The 18,645-nt window shown below is 37.5% G+C and overlaps 2 protein-coding genes across 2 annotated transcripts in view; both read right to left on the minus strand.

The window, feature by feature from the left end:
• Positions 1 to 18,645, minus strand: part of LOC145222302 (isoleucine--tRNA ligase, cytoplasmic-like) — a 61,527-nt gene that overhangs the window by 33,461 nt on the left and 9,421 nt on the right. The window contains exons 11-15 of the mRNA XM_080088401.1: positions 18,204 to 18,327; positions 17,702 to 17,859; positions 15,030 to 15,165; positions 14,475 to 14,557; positions 13,954 to 14,084 (exon numbers count right to left, since the gene is read on the minus strand). Coding sequence (XP_079944527.1) covers positions 13,954 to 14,084; positions 14,475 to 14,557; positions 15,030 to 15,165; positions 17,702 to 17,859; positions 18,204 to 18,327 — 632 coding nt within the window. The remainder of the gene's footprint in view (positions 1 to 13,953; positions 14,085 to 14,474; positions 14,558 to 15,029; positions 15,166 to 17,701; positions 17,860 to 18,203; positions 18,328 to 18,645) is intronic.
• LOC145222303 (uncharacterized) lies at positions 1,001 to 3,646 on the minus strand. The gene has a single exon (XM_080088402.1). The coding sequence runs from the start codon at positions 2,864 to 2,866 to the stop codon at positions 1,595 to 1,597; it is 1,272 nt and encodes a 423-aa protein (XP_079944528.1). The 5' UTR covers positions 2,867 to 3,646; the 3' UTR covers positions 1,001 to 1,594.

Below are 18,645 nucleotides of genomic sequence, written 5' to 3' on the forward strand. Positions count from 1 at the left end.
ATTGTTTTGCGATTTTTTCCAATTATTGCATTAAGTACAGTTTTAAAGATGTTACTTTTTTATATAACTTTTTGCAATGCTCATTGCATCAAATATAACGTCACATAGTTGCTATAGATTTGAACTTTTATTAAAGTGGAACGTTTGATGTGTTTTTATGGTTAGTAATTTCACATCGAGTAATATGTGTACAATGTGGGCATTTTGGGAAGTTTTTAATATCCTGGTGGACAGGTTAAATTTCATTTAAAACGGAGGACACGCTCCTAAAAAAGGCCTTTTCTTCCATAACAGAAATATATGTCAAACGCCGTATGTTTTTAAACATACACAGCCGCCCACCCTAAAAAGGTTTCAAGAACCTCAAAAACTTGAAATTTGAAGTCAATTGACAGGTCACTGAAAGTTAGCAATCAAAATAGCAGACATTTTTTTGCGGTTTGCAAACCAAATTGTTGTTACGGAACAAACATGTTACATAAGATAGAAAAGGTCAAACACTTACGAATGAAAATTACCCCACAACAAAAACCTAAAATTTACAGGCAATTGACAGGTCACTGAAGGCTAGAATTTATAATTGAGTTTTTGCGGTTTGCAAATTAAACTGTTGCTTTCCACAACAGTTACGGAACAAACACGTTGTATGAAATGAAAAGGTCAAACACATACCACCGTAAATTAGCCCACTATTTGACAAGGACCAAGTGTGGGTTGTAAAACATGACGAGTGCTATAATTAACTTAGCGCTGAGGTTTGAAATTTATGGCGTCTAACCTGAAACCACTTTGCTGATACACAAAACTTTTTTTAAAATATTTGGGCAGATAAAAAGTCATTTATTTTATTTATGTGGCGCATAGCAAAACCGAAGTAATGCGTTCTTAGTTTAACATATAAAACGGAGTTGAGCTGTTTTTTCAAAGAAACAAAACACCTAAACCGACATCAACAAGTGTTACGCCTTCTTTTGGTTCTGCTGCAATAACGGGCTGTCAGTACCCAATATAAAACTTGTATTTATAAGATAAAAGAGTAAAACGATAAAAGCAGCGCAGACACACTCGCGACAGAACCACCGCTCAACACCAACTCCAACTTGCCGGCTTTTCAGCCGCGTGGGGCCACGTCCCCTCGACAATTCGTTACAGCGAACACGACATAGAAATATGTTATGACGTCATAAATAGGTAACAAAATAAAAACGTAACACACTTCCCCCGCTACATGTTGTTGTGCCCCCTGGTACAACGCTAAGTAACAAACAGTATAATGCATGAAGGTAAACCCATGACACTGATAACAAGAAATCTTGTGTTCGAATGAACTGACATAAACGTTTGATACAGGTGTAGACATAAAGTGAAAAATGGTGAAAGCAACTTAAGTGCAAAGTAAACAAACAAAGAGTGTAAGGCAATAAACAAGAAACAATATGTACTAATTTCATATTAAATAACGAATTGAAACAAAACAAGCGTGAGGGAAACAAAACAAATGTGCCATAAAACAAAACAACTTCTTTCGAACTTTAAATGTTAGGTGACATAAAGGAAGTGACTTAACTAAGGTGACAATGTAAAGTGAAACATATTATTGGAAACACATCAGAATGTAATCTGTAACAAATATAAGATTGGGGTGTTGTAAAATAGGAGTCGACTGCTGTGCTGTACCTTTTTCAATTACTTGTTCGAGTGCGTCTCTTTCTTGCTTCTGCAATGCCTTCTGGGGAACCCCAAGTTCGCTAAGCCGCTTTTGGTGCTCATTATTTCCCAAACACGGTTTGTTTTCAACTCTTGTGTCTGTCACATACTCGGCTGCTGCAATATCGTCAAAACACGCTTCCATGCTCTTCTCGATCACTTGCGTTGATTCGAAAAGCGTAACGTCAGAGTGTAGCGGGCACGGAACTGACACTTCGGTTTTTGGTCGAATAACAATTGGTTCATTTCCGGACAGCGTCATCAACTTGTAGTTTACCACACAATTTTGGTTCTGTAGAAAATCCATGCCTAGTATGCACTCCTCTCTCTCGTTGCTGTTAATCCTATGCGTTAGTGTATCTTGACGCTTTACCTCGGGCTCCTGACAGTGATAAGGGAACGGTGTCGTTTGTAGGGCACTTCTTTGCAAGTTCCAATCCTGTATACGTGGTCTTCTTTGGCTGCAATTTCTCGGAAAATGTCCCTCGCCATTACAATTATAGCTCCTACGAGAGGAAAATCTCTTGCTCTTATTGCGCTGATCGTTTATTTCAAATCGCAGTTGTTTGATTTCCTCAGTCAAGCGTTTTAACTGATCGGTGACTGGGTCAACTTCAGGTTTCAGCAGGGCAACATCGAAGTCCCGCGTTATCACAATAAAATCGTCCGCGTTGATTATTCGACGCGACGCTTCTCTGAAGCTTGGTTCTTCCTTCGAGCAAATTTCGCGCTGTAAAGTATCTGCGAGGCGTTTGTCCCTAAGGCCGGTAAGCAAGGAAGTGTACAGCATTGCATTCCTTAGTTTGTTATCTTCTGAAAATGCTTGGTTTCCAAGCGCCACAAGAGCCGACACGAAGTCTCTGTTGGTTTCATCCTGAGTGCGTCTTGCCAGCCTTAGCCTTGCCCTAATCTTCGTATAATTGCATGCGGCAACGGCAGTGGCTCGTTTCTTTAGCTCCTTATAAGCCACACCATACAAGTTTTCATTTTCAGTTTCTAGAATGTCAAACCTGAGAGCAGATGGTAGTGCCAACAAAAATGCACGTCGTTTAGCAGCTTCATTTGCTTCAACGCTTTCACAAAACGATTCAAAGTTATTGATAAATGATCGAATATCGCTTCCTGCCTCAAATTTTGGAGGTTGTAAAACAAGATTCATTCTTCTGACAACAGCAGTCCTGGCGTGCTCGCCAAATTTTCTGTTACGCCTTCTTTTGGTTCTGCTGCAATAACGGGCTGTCAGTACCCAATATAAAACTTGTATTTATAAGATAAAAGAGTAAAACGATAAAAGAGGGCAGATACACTCGCGACAGAACCACCGCTCATCACCAACACCAACTCCAACTGCCAGCTTCTCAGCCGCGTGGGGCCACGTCCCCTCGACAATTCGTTACAGCGAACACGACATAGAAATATGTTATGACGTCATAAATAGGTGACAAAATAAAAACGTAACACAAGTGTTCTAAAACTATTACTGACTTAGAGCAACCAATAGACAAAAACGTATCCCAGCATAGACAAAAAAGTACCCCCAGCAAACCAATGCACTATTATTTCTAACAAATGTACGCAGACTTAAATCAATAAAAAACTTCTTTAATTCCACGTATTTGAGTGAAGTGTCAGGTATTATCGTCTTAACGGTAAGCACAGAATCCAAACAAATGCTTGGTGGCTCTTCTCACAAATACAAATGGCACTCAACGACGCTGCGGCAACCCGTTTGAAAACCAAAAACTATTTTATCAACACCTTAATCGTTTTAGTCCAAGGGCGAAATTGTCGCTTATAAGCCCACTGCAATGGTAGTGTTCAATCAAAATCGCCATTTTGCACGATTTATCCCGAATATGCGCCGACGAGACACGACAAGTTTCTCAAATACAAAAATCCGCGCTTAATGAAACAAAAAAAAGTTTACCAAACAACGATTGCAACAAGTGTTTGCAGTTTAAAAAAAATTATAGCGTGGACACGAAGCACATTTTAGGAGAATTTCATCAAATGCATGTTAAATTGTATGAATGAGCGGCCGTGCATTAATAAAAAAAAGTTTTTGGCTTCTAAAACCGGTCTAAAACAAATGGTTCGGTATATTAAAGGTCAAGCAAACGTACTAGCTGTTTGTTTCTTTGTTTGTTCATTTGCTTGTTTTATTTTTATGCCGATTTTATGTGTGTTATGCTCGCAATGAGTCCACCGTCGAGCTACCTGTTTCATTGCAAGTCGGTTAAATGATTTTTCGACCTAAGTCAGTGGGTGAATTCAATTTGGAGCAATGTCACCCAAGTTTCTTGCTCAGGAATACATAAGTGAGTCAGGAATATAACCCACAATCTCGCAAACAGAAAGCGGTTCTCAACTAGACGGTAATTACACCAAAAAGAGTTGTTTGACAAGCTATTTTGGGGGATTTTATAGGCTTTTGTGACGTTATTGTAGTTTCATTTTATTTTTTTCAATATTAGGTAATCAAAATTATTGGGTTCTTGTCAGGCATTAAAAACGTAAAAAACTTTTTTTTTACGGGGTTCGAACCCAGGAGACTCCTGGGGACGAATCCCAATCATGGTCTATTATGTCTGTATGTAGGTCAGGCGCGCCGGACCATTCGGCCAAGTTCGATGTACTTTGTTCTTTGGATTTTGGTCAATATTCTGATGAAGGCGTCTCGTGTGGGACTTCTAAAATAGGTTCTTGATAATAAAACTCTTGAAACAGCAATGCCAGCGTTTTTAGCTTGGTAGTGCACAAATATCGTTTTAAGCATTATTTGAAAATATGGCTTCGAAAGTTGGTTGTTTTTCAATATTTTAACATTGTTCCGGGCCAAAGAACGTCTAACCCACGACGTTGTGTGGTTTGTATATTCGCACGAAGATTATTCACGTAATAAAGATCAAGGGAAACCCATTGGCAGAAACATGGTCTGGTGATCCGGTGTTTGTGAAAATTGTTGGTTTATGTAACAATTAGCCATCTGTGTGCAGTTTTTATTGGTTCGTCAAAGTATATGTTTTATTAAAAAAACTATTAGTTTAGCAGCATATTAAACCGTCTGTTATAAAAGTTAAGATGAACATAAATTCATAACTGGGATCAGCCCTGAAGCGTCTATGCAGACCAGCGATCACGGTGATCTGTTATAAAAGAAAGGGGTCTACGATTTTTATGATATTGTCGTCTTGGGACAAACTGTTTTTAAAATATCTGTTTTCAGAAAATTTTGAATTCGAACATTTGCAAATTAGTATTTATAGCATCATAGAAACAGAATAAGCCGTAGATATAAATCTAAATATTTATTACATTATTTATTTCACAGAATAAATATTCCAACCGAAAGTACCAAAATCACACAAAAAATTAAATCATTTCTAGGCGTTTTAGTGAGCAAATACTTTTTTCATTTAAGTTAATTACATCTTTCATTTTTAGTACTTTTTAAAAATCAATTATTAAGACTTGCAAAAATTTGAAAAAAAACTTAATTTCATTTTAGGCCACTGAGCACTTAGCATTGCGAATAGACAAGACAGTATTTGAATGTCAATAGCATCAACAGTTGGGCCGTTAGCAAAAAGTTAAGCGGCTTCTAAAAAACGCAATTTTTTAACCTTTAGCCTCTGTCTCTGTTAATAAACACTTATTTTAAAAATCGACCAAACTGCTTAGTAGAGTGTTTTTTTTTCTAAAACATAAGTACAAAAAACGTTTTTTTTTCAAAAGAAAATAAATTAATAAAACTGTTTTGCACGGTACTAATCAAGTAGCTCTCTAACGCCAAAACAATTTTCTTGTCAGTGAACATGCAACATTTTCCATTTCAGCGTAATTGTGACATATTCTGACCCAAACTGGGCAACCACCTATGCGGTTTCAAATTGCTAGGTAACAAGTATATGATCTTCTCAACGTGGGCAATTTCACGAATATATGGGCAGATCGCTTGTAATGTTCACACTGGAAATTCAATTGAAATAGATGGTAGGACTAAATACGGTTTGCAAAAGATACTTTGAGTCGCCAAAATGGCGGAGTGAATAGCGCAGTTTTTCCCAACCTATTTCGACAAATTCTTCTCTTAATAATTCAAAACATTTTTATTACTCCCTAATAGACTACATAGTAGATTCTTAAGCATACAAATATCATTTAAAATTAAGTCTTTTTATCAACTTTTCAGGTTATATTCACAGAGCGTAAGTGTCTTTTTACAAACCAAATGTAAAAATCAAAGTGATCTCCTCCCCTTAAGATTTAAATTCCTCCCTTGGAAAAAAATCCTCCCTGGTTGGGAACCACTAGGTCAGCGCAACCGCCTTGTGTTCGCAAGGCTGTGGGTTCTAATCCTATGTCGGCAACTTATGTTACAACATTTCCCAAGTTTTAGATCGAGTCGGGTTTAAGTTTCAAAATGGGTAGGGCTGAATAAATTCCCACGCCAAATTTGCCTCGTAAAATCACTATTTTCGACCCTAAATCGAGCTTTCAATTTTTTTTTTTCAAAGTTCAAGCCTTTCATCTAAGCCGGCTTACAGCTATATATTTACAAACCGCAGAGGTTGCTAAAGCTTGCAAGAAACTAGAAAGGTGGCTTTCTGATATACTTCCATTTTATACGATATTTACCAATTTACTATATACATCATTTGATCTACACATACGATTGTTTTTGCAAGCAAAAACGAATGGGTCCCCACACACGCGTTTGTGCGGATTTACGGTAAACAAACATCGTGGTTATTTTTAGATTCTTAAGAAAAAACTCAACCAACTTTAGCAATGACCAACTTTAAAAGTTTTGTCCGTATTCTTTTTGCAACATTATTGTCATATAATTAACTTACAAAAAAACAGTAAATAAGAATAGGAAAAATACTTTTAATTGAATCTCATGCTTTGACCTTGATATTGTCGTTCAAGGTCAGTTTTGAAACACAATTTTCCACAACTGAAAATGTGCTTGATAACTTAATAAAACGACATAGCATAGCTGCGCAAAAACAGCTGATTTCTAATCACCGACACGACGGGTTTACGTCAAGCTGAGCAATCCCGCTGCATTCACCTGCCTTAATCGTAAACAAGTGAATTACTCCCTTGAGAGTTGAGACTTCTATCTGACTGACAGTGTACACATATCATGGGCTGTAAAAGTAACTATTTGGCCGATTAAGGCAAAATTTTAAATACTGAATGAATAACCTACTGCAAACAATTGTTTAACATTTCAGCACATTAGGGCTTGTATTTCTGGCCTAAAACTTATTATTTTGGGGTTTAAGGGGTAAAATGGGTGAATCCAATAAAAAGTTACAAAATTCTTTAGAATATCTTTCATTGCACCAACCAACAAAGCTTGAAACTCTCAGATTATGTACTTTAGTCAGTACAGGCGTTTTAATTATTTTCGGTTTTTGGGGGCCTGTGAGTGAACCGCTCGGTCGTTTGGGGTCAAACTTCAGGAGGATCAAATTTGGACTAATAACTAACATCTGTCCAAATTGGAATAAATTTAAAGCACTCTTTCTTGACCAAACGCATTTAACAAACCAGCGTTAGACAGAAATGAATATTTGGGGTTTAAGGGGTGAAAATGGGTAAATCGAAAAAAAGATACAAAATTATTTGAAATATCTTATATTGCACCAAACAACTAAGCATATCACTCAGAGATGCTGTACTTTAGTCAGTACAGCCGTTTTTTAAAAAACACGTTTTGGGGGCCTGTGGGTGAACCGCTGGGTTATTCGGGGTCAAACTTCAGGAGGATCAAATTTGGATTAATAACTAACATCTATCCAAATTTGAAGCACTCTTTCTTGACCAAACGCGTATAACAAACTAGCGTTAGACAGAAAAAAGAAAAAAAAATACGGACAAAAACAATATGTGTCCCCTTCAGGGAAGGGGACCCATAATAATAGGGTCGAAACACACTGCCGATTCATTCCTTTTTTAGCTTGTCCCCTTAACGCAAGCCAATTCCAACAGGTCATGGTTAGACCCAAAGGAGCCATGCGTATTTGTGAATTGGATCAATTACCTCAAAATGAAATCTTAGCCAAATTTAACAAAAGTTCTTTTGAATTTAGCCGTCACTGCAAAAACCCCATAAAGGGCAGTGACTTTTTCTGTTGGGGGGAACGTTTTGAAAAGCAACGACGGCGCCGAAAGTCTGCCCTTAAGTTACGTAACAAGCACAAAAACATTAGTTGTTATGTAACAGACAAAAATGCAGTTAATTGCCCCCTTTGCTGAGCAAACTCAAAGCAATACCCGTTCAGGCAAGTACAAATCACATGCAATTTCAACGCAAAGCTGGCATGTGGGGTAATTTCACCAGCTGATAACACATTTACGTTTTTGCACGCCCTACAAAACAAGACATTCAAATATCAATTTTTTGCAGTATGTAAAAATGTTCAAACTACAATGTGATATTAATAACTCCTTCCAAACATCTAGTGTTTTGCTACATGGTAAAGAACATTGTTACTGTTTAAAATTAAAACCAACTTTTTAAAATTTATTTATATCATCTCTTTCAAGGACTTTCAGTTCATTAACACAAACGTTTAATTTAAACGCAACATTTTTTGTCACTTGCTGACAGAAAGCTAGATGATTGTGCGAACGCATGCAAATTTTTGCTATTGGTGATTTGTGATTAATGACGTCATAAACCAGGGTAATGACGTCACGGTGAATTATTTGACTGCAAGTCATTAAAGATAGCCTTTTTTTCAATTGGTCTACTTTTGAAAAGAGTTTTCTGCCAAAACATCGCTAAACTTTTGTAGAGTTGTTGATTTTCAAAAAAAATATGGTGTTGACTTATTTATTTATGGTACTGAAAAGAATTTATTTTTGTAAACACATTTTTCGTTTTGTTCTACCGAATTCCGAAAGCGACGTTACAACCTAAAGTTTGAACGCGAAAAGCGAGGTCAACTCGAATGAACTCATTCGCATCAGAAACCACAAGAGTTTTTTACACGAAACCTTAGCCTTCATGGCGACAGATCGAACTTAATAGTTTGCACAACCAACCAGATTGGGCAAAAACAACCACACAAAAAATTCGTAAAATTACAAAAAAAACACCAGACAAGTAATCAATAACACAATTAACCAGAGACGTCAAAAAACAACTATAAAAACAAACTACACCTGAAAAAATTTAGGGAGGCCTTTCCGGGACTCGCGCTCTACCAACGAGCTAAGAGCCAGTCGAAAGTCAAACCACAAGCACCGTTGTCTGCCTTGTGTCAGCTTTGTAGTAGGGGCTCGCCAGATTGACCAATAATTAGTTAAAAAGAACATAAATTTTGTTTATTTTACATTTTTACTTAACTAAACAACTATAACTTGTTTCAAAACAATAAACAAACTGAGAAAGGCATCTCAAAAAAGCAGCGGCATAAAGGGATCTATTTTATGAATTAAACACAACGTGATAGTAGGCGCGCCATTTTTAAACCAATTGAGGCCTAAATCAAGGTGTTGGACATGCGAAATAAAAGCAGAAATGATCTCGTTTAACCTTCTCATTTCTAATTTCAGCAAATCCGGAATTAAATTCATAACCTGAAAACCATCAAATCAATGGAACACCTGAGACAAGGTAAATACACACTACAAACTGTTCATTTAAACTTGTGGCTATGTGGGTTTTAAAAATTTCTATCGCAACCGCCATTTCTGTAAGAGGAGCGCATTTGACCTTGGAATTTTACAGTGGAAAAGATCGTGGTTAAGACCTTTATCTGTTCGGCAAAGTTTGCTTGAGTTCGAGGTATTGGTTTTCCTGCTTGAACGTTATAAATGACGGTGCCGGGTAAAACTCTGTTGGTAGAAATGTTGCTCAGATGATAGCAATACTCAGGAACATAAAAAAAGAGTTTGAAAATTTATGGGAGATTGCAATTTTTTGGCAAAAATCTGTTTTCGAGTTCCAAAACAAAATGTTACACTTTTTTGAAAAAAATATTGTTTTAAACCAATTTGCCGCCTTTTATTAATTTTTTGCTTCAAATCACTACAAAAAATATAAAAATCAAAAGAAGTTTTATTGCAACAAAAATACAACCAATATTGCTAAATTTTGGCAAACATATAGTACAGTAACGCACGTATGGCTCTTGGCGTATCTATACAATATAACATAACCCAAAAATTTGGTCAAAAACTGACAGATTTGTACCTTTTAGGAAAGCTAAGACGCGAAAATCTTCGCTGCAAATAAGTGTTGACAAAAAAACAAAGTTTAGCAAAACCTTTTCTTAAAAAAAATCAGTGTTTACCAATAACGTCAATTTATTACTGGAATAAATCACTAACTGACGTATTAAAAACCAAATCGTTTTCCAGAAAGAAAGGAGTGGCAAAGTCATCCAAATTAAACTGCAACATTTAATCTTATTTTGATGCAAATATTCCACATAAAAGTGCGTCAATTTAAAGGTAAACTGCATCACATGACGCAGATGTGTTTAAATTTTGAAATGTTAATGCACGAATTAGTTATATTTCTTGACAACATTTAAAAGGTCAACGCAAATGTTCAACATTCCAATTCGAGATTTTTTGTCCAGTTTGTCGAAGCAACGCAAAAGTTACGATGTACGTGCTTGTACACTGTTTTGCCAATAAACCGTCTTAAGGTCACGTTTTCGCATAAGTCTGTTCAAAAAAAGAAACTCCTTGTTTACCAACGTCTATAGAAAATATTTATGTGACATGCACACGTTATGAAATTTTCACTGATTATAAAAAATGCTATCTTGGCAAATAAATAAAAGTCCTTCCTAGCTTTTAGTATTGCTGAAATAATTTAAGTTACAAAATTGGGCATCTTAAACCAAGCATGAAATGTTTTTTAACCTAAGTTTGTGGGCAAAAAAAACAATGGCAACTTTGTTCTTGGTACAGATAAAGGAACTTAGAAGCGGTTCACAACAACTTTACAGTTTTAACATGAAAACTTGATATATTTCGTCAAATACCCACACAGTCTTAATGTACAGCTACAAACAATTTTTGGGCATCCGAAGACATGGAAAAGTAGATTTGTCGCCACATAAGAAGTAAATATGGTTTAAAACGCACAAAACACTTTCGATTTTTAATTTTGGATGGTCGAAAAGTGCATGAAAAACCACATCGCGTGCACGTAACCTTAAAATTTAATCGGCCCACAGTTTAGAAACCATGGAGTTTGGTTTAAAACCGCTTAACCCGGCTTAAGAAGATTTTTTTCAAACAAACCTAAATTGGGTAAGAAATCTGGTGAAATAGCTGCGCAAACGATGCCAAACGTGAAGTCAGGTGCAAGTCAAACCCGTTTTATTGGAATACAAGCCTAAACCGGTTTTATTCTGAACACACGAAGCCCGAATTAAACCTTAAAGTGGTAAAAATGCCGCACTAACGACGAGCGTAAAATCAGGTCCTATAATCAAGTCCGTTTCATTCCAACTTAAACTCAAAGCCAAACCAACAAGCCAGCCTCAGACTTACAACTCTGGGCGGACCAAAGTCACTTTTCGCTAAAATTAGGTAGTAGTGATGACAAGGTTGGGTTTAAAACCTATCATCCACTGGCTTGGGTCACGCAAATTCAAACCAAAAAATATTTTAATTTTCACCAGAGGCAATGCTGTTTTGAAGTTTAAACATTAAGAAGAGGTTGTGCCAGTTCATATAATAGCTGATCTAAACATTCCCATGGCCGCATTTTAAATTACTCACAAAACAATTTTCTTGTTTGAAAACAAAAAGCATCAGACAGCCGTTACCCTAAAAACCTAAATAGATAGGAAACCACAGTACGCCAGGCCCATTGAAGGCGCCATACCGAAATAGCCGGTCACAAGCATTCACCGCCATATGGCAAGGCGTAGGTTAGAAAAATCTAGCCTGCGGTGGGATTCGAACCCTCGACAGGAGTCTTTCCGCAAATCGCGCTCTACCAACTAGATAGGAAACCTTTATAAGTAGTACAGACGTAACCTGAAAAGAATGAGTAGAGGAATGTTTCATCGCTAGTTGAATAGCTACGTGATACGTTTATCGCTCTGAAACTTGGCAACGACTTCAAACCTTGCAATATTATGCGATAGGTCTAATGCTGGGTTACACAGACAAGTGGAATTTCATTTTCTTTTTTAACCAAAAACTTATTTTTTTGGGGAAAAGTAGATTAGGGCGAGATCAAGATGAAAAAGCTGTTTTGTGAACGTTTTGCGGTCGAAGATAACGCAAAATGTCCCATTACAATGCGCCTTAAAGCTAACGCAGCAGTTTTATCACAACGAAAACTTATTGGAAAAGGTAATTTAGGGCGAGTTTAAGATAAACTAGCGGTTTTTTTGCGGTGAAAGATAACGAAAAAAGCTCCAATGAAATGGGTTTGGAAGCTAACGCAGCAGTTTTATCACAATATTCAAATCAGAAAATTACATGATAACTTTCGATACGCTAAACGTACACTCCTAAGAACACATAATAAGAGCTAGTCACGACATTTTTTTATCTTTCCCGTGTTTTGTTGCTGCCTTAGGATAGCACAAACGATATGCTTATGATATATTTTGCTGAAAAAATATGAAAACTGTTGCAAAAATGTTTCTTTATTTCAAAGATCAGCCAACGTCACAACCAGAAAGGGAAAAAATCAAAAACCACAGTAACCAAGAAAAAGAATCTCAGTGATGCTGCCAAACAGGAAAACACTATTGATCCAGGGCCATACCATATATGGTAGTAAACTGCATTGCATTCTTACTTCAACCTGAACTGACCCGAAGATTGGCAAGCATTGGACGAAGCGCAATAACAAGCAATCATTGCAAATCAGAGACATGTTTCCGTTTTGTATTGCAAGGGCGCCTCAAAATTTCCATCTTGCAATTTATGTTTGAAGCCTTGCCAAAGGACGGAAAACATTAATATTCTGAGTCCACATTTTAATCAATTTTTTGAGCAATTTATTTCCATACTCGAGGTCGTGAACGCCGGGTTGGCGATTTTCCAGGCATAATACAATTTTCCCACACAATAAATGCGGCTGGTACCACAAGCTAAAGAGGCTGAATTTGTCACAAATGCGCCAAAAGCGTCCGCTATTGCTGAATATCGGAAGGCAATACATTGTTCAGATTCGCCGGTACGTGCGTTTGGCAACGTTTTGCTGCAAAACAAGGGAAAATACCATCTGGTTCGCTGATTAAGTCAGCTGGCGCCACTCCCGGCAAACCAGGCCGAATTCCAACAGCCGTTGCCAGGTAACACCGCGTTTAAATGCAGCGTGTTAGGCGTGGTGCAGAGCTAAGGTACAGAAGATCACAATACCAGTTCCACTGATGTGTCCTTATCGGCGAAAACAGTGTTCCCTCTTAGCGGCTTGCTTATTAATTAATATCACCATGCTCTTGTATTGATATAGTGACACTGGGTCGAGAGCATTTTGGTTTCCGAGCAGTTGCTTGGCCATTGTGGATCCAATTTCCTCTGTAGTTTATACCCAGTTGTGGCATCTCTCAGATTAGGTGAGGCATGGGTTTTCGGCCTGTTACTCCCTACAAACTGGAGTGCCGTAGGATGGTTACACTAGCCAATACGGCCTATGTCTTGTCACCAGCTGCGCTGATGATACCTTACGTATCGAAACAGTGTGCATTGACTGCAGTTATTTAACCAGCCATTGTTTCCAAAGAAGGTTTGCAACCAATATTGCACTAAGTATTAGCTATCCTGTACTCAACTGAAAGCAGACACGTCCAGTTATGTACCTTTACATATTAGTCTTAAGCTGGTATTCTTAAGTAACGCAATTTAGACGAATCAGGCTTTTAAAATGCTGATCATAAACAGAATAGCCAAAATATATTCGAGTAGGGCACGACGTTTTTATCTACGTTTTCGCGGTTTTTTTTTCGTTGGGGTTTTTGATTAGAAATTGTGCAGAAGGATTAGAAATTGTGCCTATTATATGTTTAAGTACATTGATTTTTTGGGTTTAAGTTTGTTAATATTGTAGTTTTCAATTTCAATAACTGCGTATTATTTGCCGTAAAAACAAAAGCCAAAACAAACAAGTTGAGAAGACAATATTTTGGTAAATAAATGTAAAAAGCTTTTCCCACTGTTAAACCTATAATTATCACCTATATTATATTTGTATTGCGCCGGATTTGAACTCGTGACCTATGGACTAAAATGCAATTTTCTGACCTGCCATTTCTTGTTTCACGTAACGGACAAGACTCTGCGTAAACGAGAGAATCCATCGGTCCATGATGTTTTCAGATTTCCCAAGGTCATCTTTCCGGTAGGTGAAGGTCACGCCTTCATCCTTCTCCAATCTACGGATAAAAGAAGAAATTCAACAGACGTGGGTTCGAATCCCACCGCTAACCAAATATTTTTCTATTTGCCACGCGGCTAGTACTGGGTGTGCTGACCCCACATGGGTCGTGCAGTGGCACCGGGGATTCAAAACATATTTACAAAAAGGCATTTTCATATCAGTGGCATCTTTTTACAAATACTATTGTACTACCCTTTCAATGCGAATCTTTATAGCTAAAATACACTCTGATTTCTGTAAATTTCTCCTTCATGCCAAACTTATGTTTTGGGCAGAAACAAAGCATCCTGTTCGGTAAAAAAAACTTTTAAACAAAAGCACAAAAAACGGTTTCGCTACGACAATAGGTTTGAAATAAGTTTGACTTAGATTTGTTATAGTTCACCTGAGAATGTTCTGAACAAGAAATCGATAAGCGTTGTACCAGGGCAAAAATACGTCCTTCAAAATATCACGTACACCGTTCTCCTGAAATGAAAAATAAAATAAAATCAACATTACAAATTAATTTTTGTTTTGAAAAGTGCCTAGATTTTGGTTATGTAATATAAAGCATGTTTTTTTTTATCTTAAGACATCAAACGCAGTCAAAGTACGCCAGGCCCATTAAAGGCGTTATACCGAATCAGAAATCCCATAAGGCAACGCAAAGATGAGAAAATTCTAGCCTGTGGTGGGATTCGAGCCCAGAACAGGCGTCTTTCCGAGACATGCGCTCTACCAACTGAGTAACACAGGCTCAGCGGTGAGCCGGTCGAGAGTCAAATTACAAGCACCGTTGCCTGCCTTGTATGCTGCACATGTCAGCTTCGCAGTTGGGGCAAAACGTTTAATTTCCAAAACAATATTACTATTTATTTAACAAGCCAAACAATTAATAGAAGCTTCTAGTAAAAGGAAAGAGTTTTTGGAAGTCAGTAGAGTGCATAAGTTGAGTTACCTGGAATCTGAGGTTTTCAGCTCTCACAACAGGTGAATTAATGAGATACAGGCGAAGAGCATCGGCACCGAATGAATGGATAACCTTCATCGGATCAGGATAGTTTTTCTTCCGTTTGCTCATCTTCTGACCGTCACTAGAGGGCGAAAATGTACGCAAATTATTTGGATGGAGAGTAAAAACATTGAACCACATTGTCTGTCAGCATGTTTTTTTGCAGGTACCGCCGTTATATCATAATTGTTTGTTTTGTCAAGAATACGAATAAATCGTTTAACGGTTGGTCAATGCTTTAATTTTAAAAGCCTTTTGGACAGAAATAGTATGTGATTTCAGAGCACTGTTAAGCACATGTTTAAATTCTGATTTTGGTGTTTTATTCAAATTTATTTCATTCATTTTTTTATTTTGGCAGGTATCCACTAAGTCGTAATCAAGTCGAAGCCCCCCAAAAAATTCTATTTCCACCAAACCCGAGCAAATTTAGCCAATAAACAAGATCCACAGAAGCATTCTGCACGAGCAAATTTGTGTAGACTGTAGAGAAAGGTAAATAAGGAGAATACTTGACATTTTCCATAACATCTGGTGACAAACTTTTCATTTTATGTCTGTATACTGTTTTCGCAGACTCGAATTTGGTTATTATCGTTTCTTACCTGCTCGTTCGGCCATTTTGTATTTGAAATCTACCAAAAAAAACTTGTTTTTTCGCGCATAGCTTACATATGTTTAGGGCACGAAAAAATATATGCTATGAAATCTATGTGTGTGGCCACGGCTTGCGCATCCAATATTGCCAACAGTAAACTAAACTGTAGCCTACTTAGGGAGCGCGTGAGCATACCCAGCCACATGGAAAATCAAAGAAACATTTTCTCAAATAACAGGCCTATGAAGGTGTCAAAAAGTTTGTTTCTTCAGAAAGCTACTCATTTTGGGATTTGCAAAAAGACAATATGCATCGCAGCCACAGTATAATGGGTGGGCTTGCGCTAGTCCAAAATCACCAAAAATACTAGGCACATATATTGTGAATAAGATTTGTAAGCAGGGCAGAACTTTTAAGGGCAGGTTCAGGTTCGGGCCTTAGTTTAATTTAAATAGGTTAGATTTTGACATGGGTTTATACTCGGACACACCTAAAGCGTAATTTTACGTTGGTTAATCTAACTTTGGGGCTTGCTTAAAAATCGGATTAAGGCATGATTTAGGCCTGTTTACAAAAATATTGTGGGTACCGCAAATAAACATTTTTTACTGCTAAGACTTTATGGCACTTTGAATGGACTGTTTGACAGGCGAGATCGCAGTAAAACAACTTTAAGTTTACCTTGTCCAACTTTTGATGTTTGGGGTTATAAACTATTCCAGTTCATTTAACACAAATCGACGTTGTTAACTAAAATAAGCTTCACCAATCCCTACACAAACTTTTGATTGACAACTAATATTAGTTTGTTTTACCCTAGTAGAAAGAAGTACCATGCGTTGTAAGTCGGGTAACGCTTTTCAGGCGGGCTTGATTCGGGTCTGACTTCACACTCGCCACAATTCCACCATGTTTTAGCTTAAAACAGACATTGTTTTGAACAAATTTGGATTCAGGAAGGATTTCGTTTCCACTTTCGGGCCCGTATATGACTCTTGCAAAGTCTATTCCGGAATAATACTTAGCTAAGTATACTAGGAAATTGGTGATGTAATTCAGCTATAAGAAATGCAAACGTAACTCTAATCGAAGTGAAAAAACAGTTGTTCGTGAGAACAAAGGATGGAACATTTGACTGCGTTTCGATCAAACGCTTTTACGTTTCCATGACTTCTATAGAAATCCTTTGTTAAATTCCAAATTACAATGTGCTCGCAGATGACATACAAAACTCAGTGAAGTAACTGTTACAATTTTCGCCAACAAACACAAATCCATTTTTACAACAGCAATTGTTCTGCCCATTCTTCCACGGCAGTGGTTCTCAACCTTACGCCAATCGCATACGACCTGACCACTTTTCCATCGCTGCGTACCACCTACCACCCTTTGTTTGAATCGATAGACCAAGTGCTAAGCGAGTTCTGTTTGACTCTGTTAGTATGTTTCTGAAATCGGCAAAATTTGCAATTCCAAAAGGAATTCACGAGTTTTGCCCCCAACCAGGATTGATCTTTGCGTCAATTAAATTGCATTTCATGACTTGACTTAAATTAAGTATAGCATCAAGCTGCTCGCGTACCAGCTGTAAAGCTCCGGAGTGCCACTAGTGGTACGCGTATCACAGGTTGGACACCGGTTTGCAAGGGAGGTTAGTAACCAATTTGGTAAGGCATGTCCATTTAGCCCACTTATGCTCAACTGCAGCTCCTAGGGCGGCATGCGGCTCCCAACTACCTATTTTGCGTCTCGTACCAGACTTCAGAAAACCACCAAAGATTGCTATTTTAACATTCAAGATTTTCTGGGGTCTCGTTTTTGCAGCTCCTAACACACTTAAAAAACTACCATTTGAACCCGACAATAAAAAAGGTTGAGAACCAGTGATTTATCCTGTTCCTCCCAACAAACTGGAATGCCGTTAGATGGCTACAAAATACAGCCAACGTCTTGTCACCAGCTGTACTGATGCACTATCTGTCGTTCAGTTTTTGACAATTTCATTTTCAATAAGACTCACCTTGCTAGAACGAGTCCGTTAACAATGAGGTTTTTGAAAGCCGGGCGACCAAACAATGCTGTAGAGAGAACAAGCAGAGTGTAGAACCATCCACGTGTTTGATCGATTCCTTCTGCAATAAAATCGGCCGGAAAACCTTCCTCAAAAGCTTTCTTGTTCTGAAAACAAAGTAGGATAGTTGATATTGGATTCTGTTTTGAAACTACTGACAGATAAAGTATGTCTCAACATTCTATGCAGTGGGCATTATGTGATGATAACAGAGTTACGTAAAAATGTTTTTTCACGTTTAATGTTACCACCTTATCATACGTCAGTGGTATACTTTAAAACCAGCTTGTTTTAAGACATTTTTTCAGGTTTAAAAATCTGTTATAGGTTCACCATCAAAATTTTGAACTGAAACAATCCGTATGAAACTTTATCTATTTTAAACACTAACTTTAGGGTGGTTCATGCTATATAATCACTAGATTGATCATTTTTGTTTTAATGTATTTACCTCAAATGGATAATGCATTTGCGAGTAGGGCATAGATCCGCTCTCAAACCAACAGTCAAATACTTCGCTCACTCTTCGTAACACTCCCTTGCCCATACGAGATGGAATAGTGATGTGATCCACACTGAAATGGAAAATTGAGACATTAGTATGTAAGGCCAAGTTATTTTGTATATAGTTGGTTTATCAGAGATATTGACGAATAACACGCAGTTTTCCGATGGGGCTTCTTCAAATTTGCAATTTTAGAAAAAAAACAGAGCTGGATGAATCAAATTATAAAAATTTAAGGCAGACTTGGTCAATCCGTCAAAAATCGAGTCTAACATTTCGGCCTTAATCTGGCCAACTTGCGAACTGCTAAATGGTTCACCGGTTGAGAAATGCTGGTACAATACAATAATAGCCATAGTTTAGGTAGAGATGAAAATAAATCCATAAC

The sequence above is a fragment of the Phallusia mammillata genome, chromosome 4, assembly GCF_965637545.1.
Source record: "Phallusia mammillata chromosome 4, kaPhaMamm4.hap1.1, whole genome shotgun sequence".
Lineage (NCBI taxonomy): Eukaryota > Metazoa > Chordata > Ascidiacea > Phlebobranchia > Ascidiidae > Phallusia > Phallusia mammillata.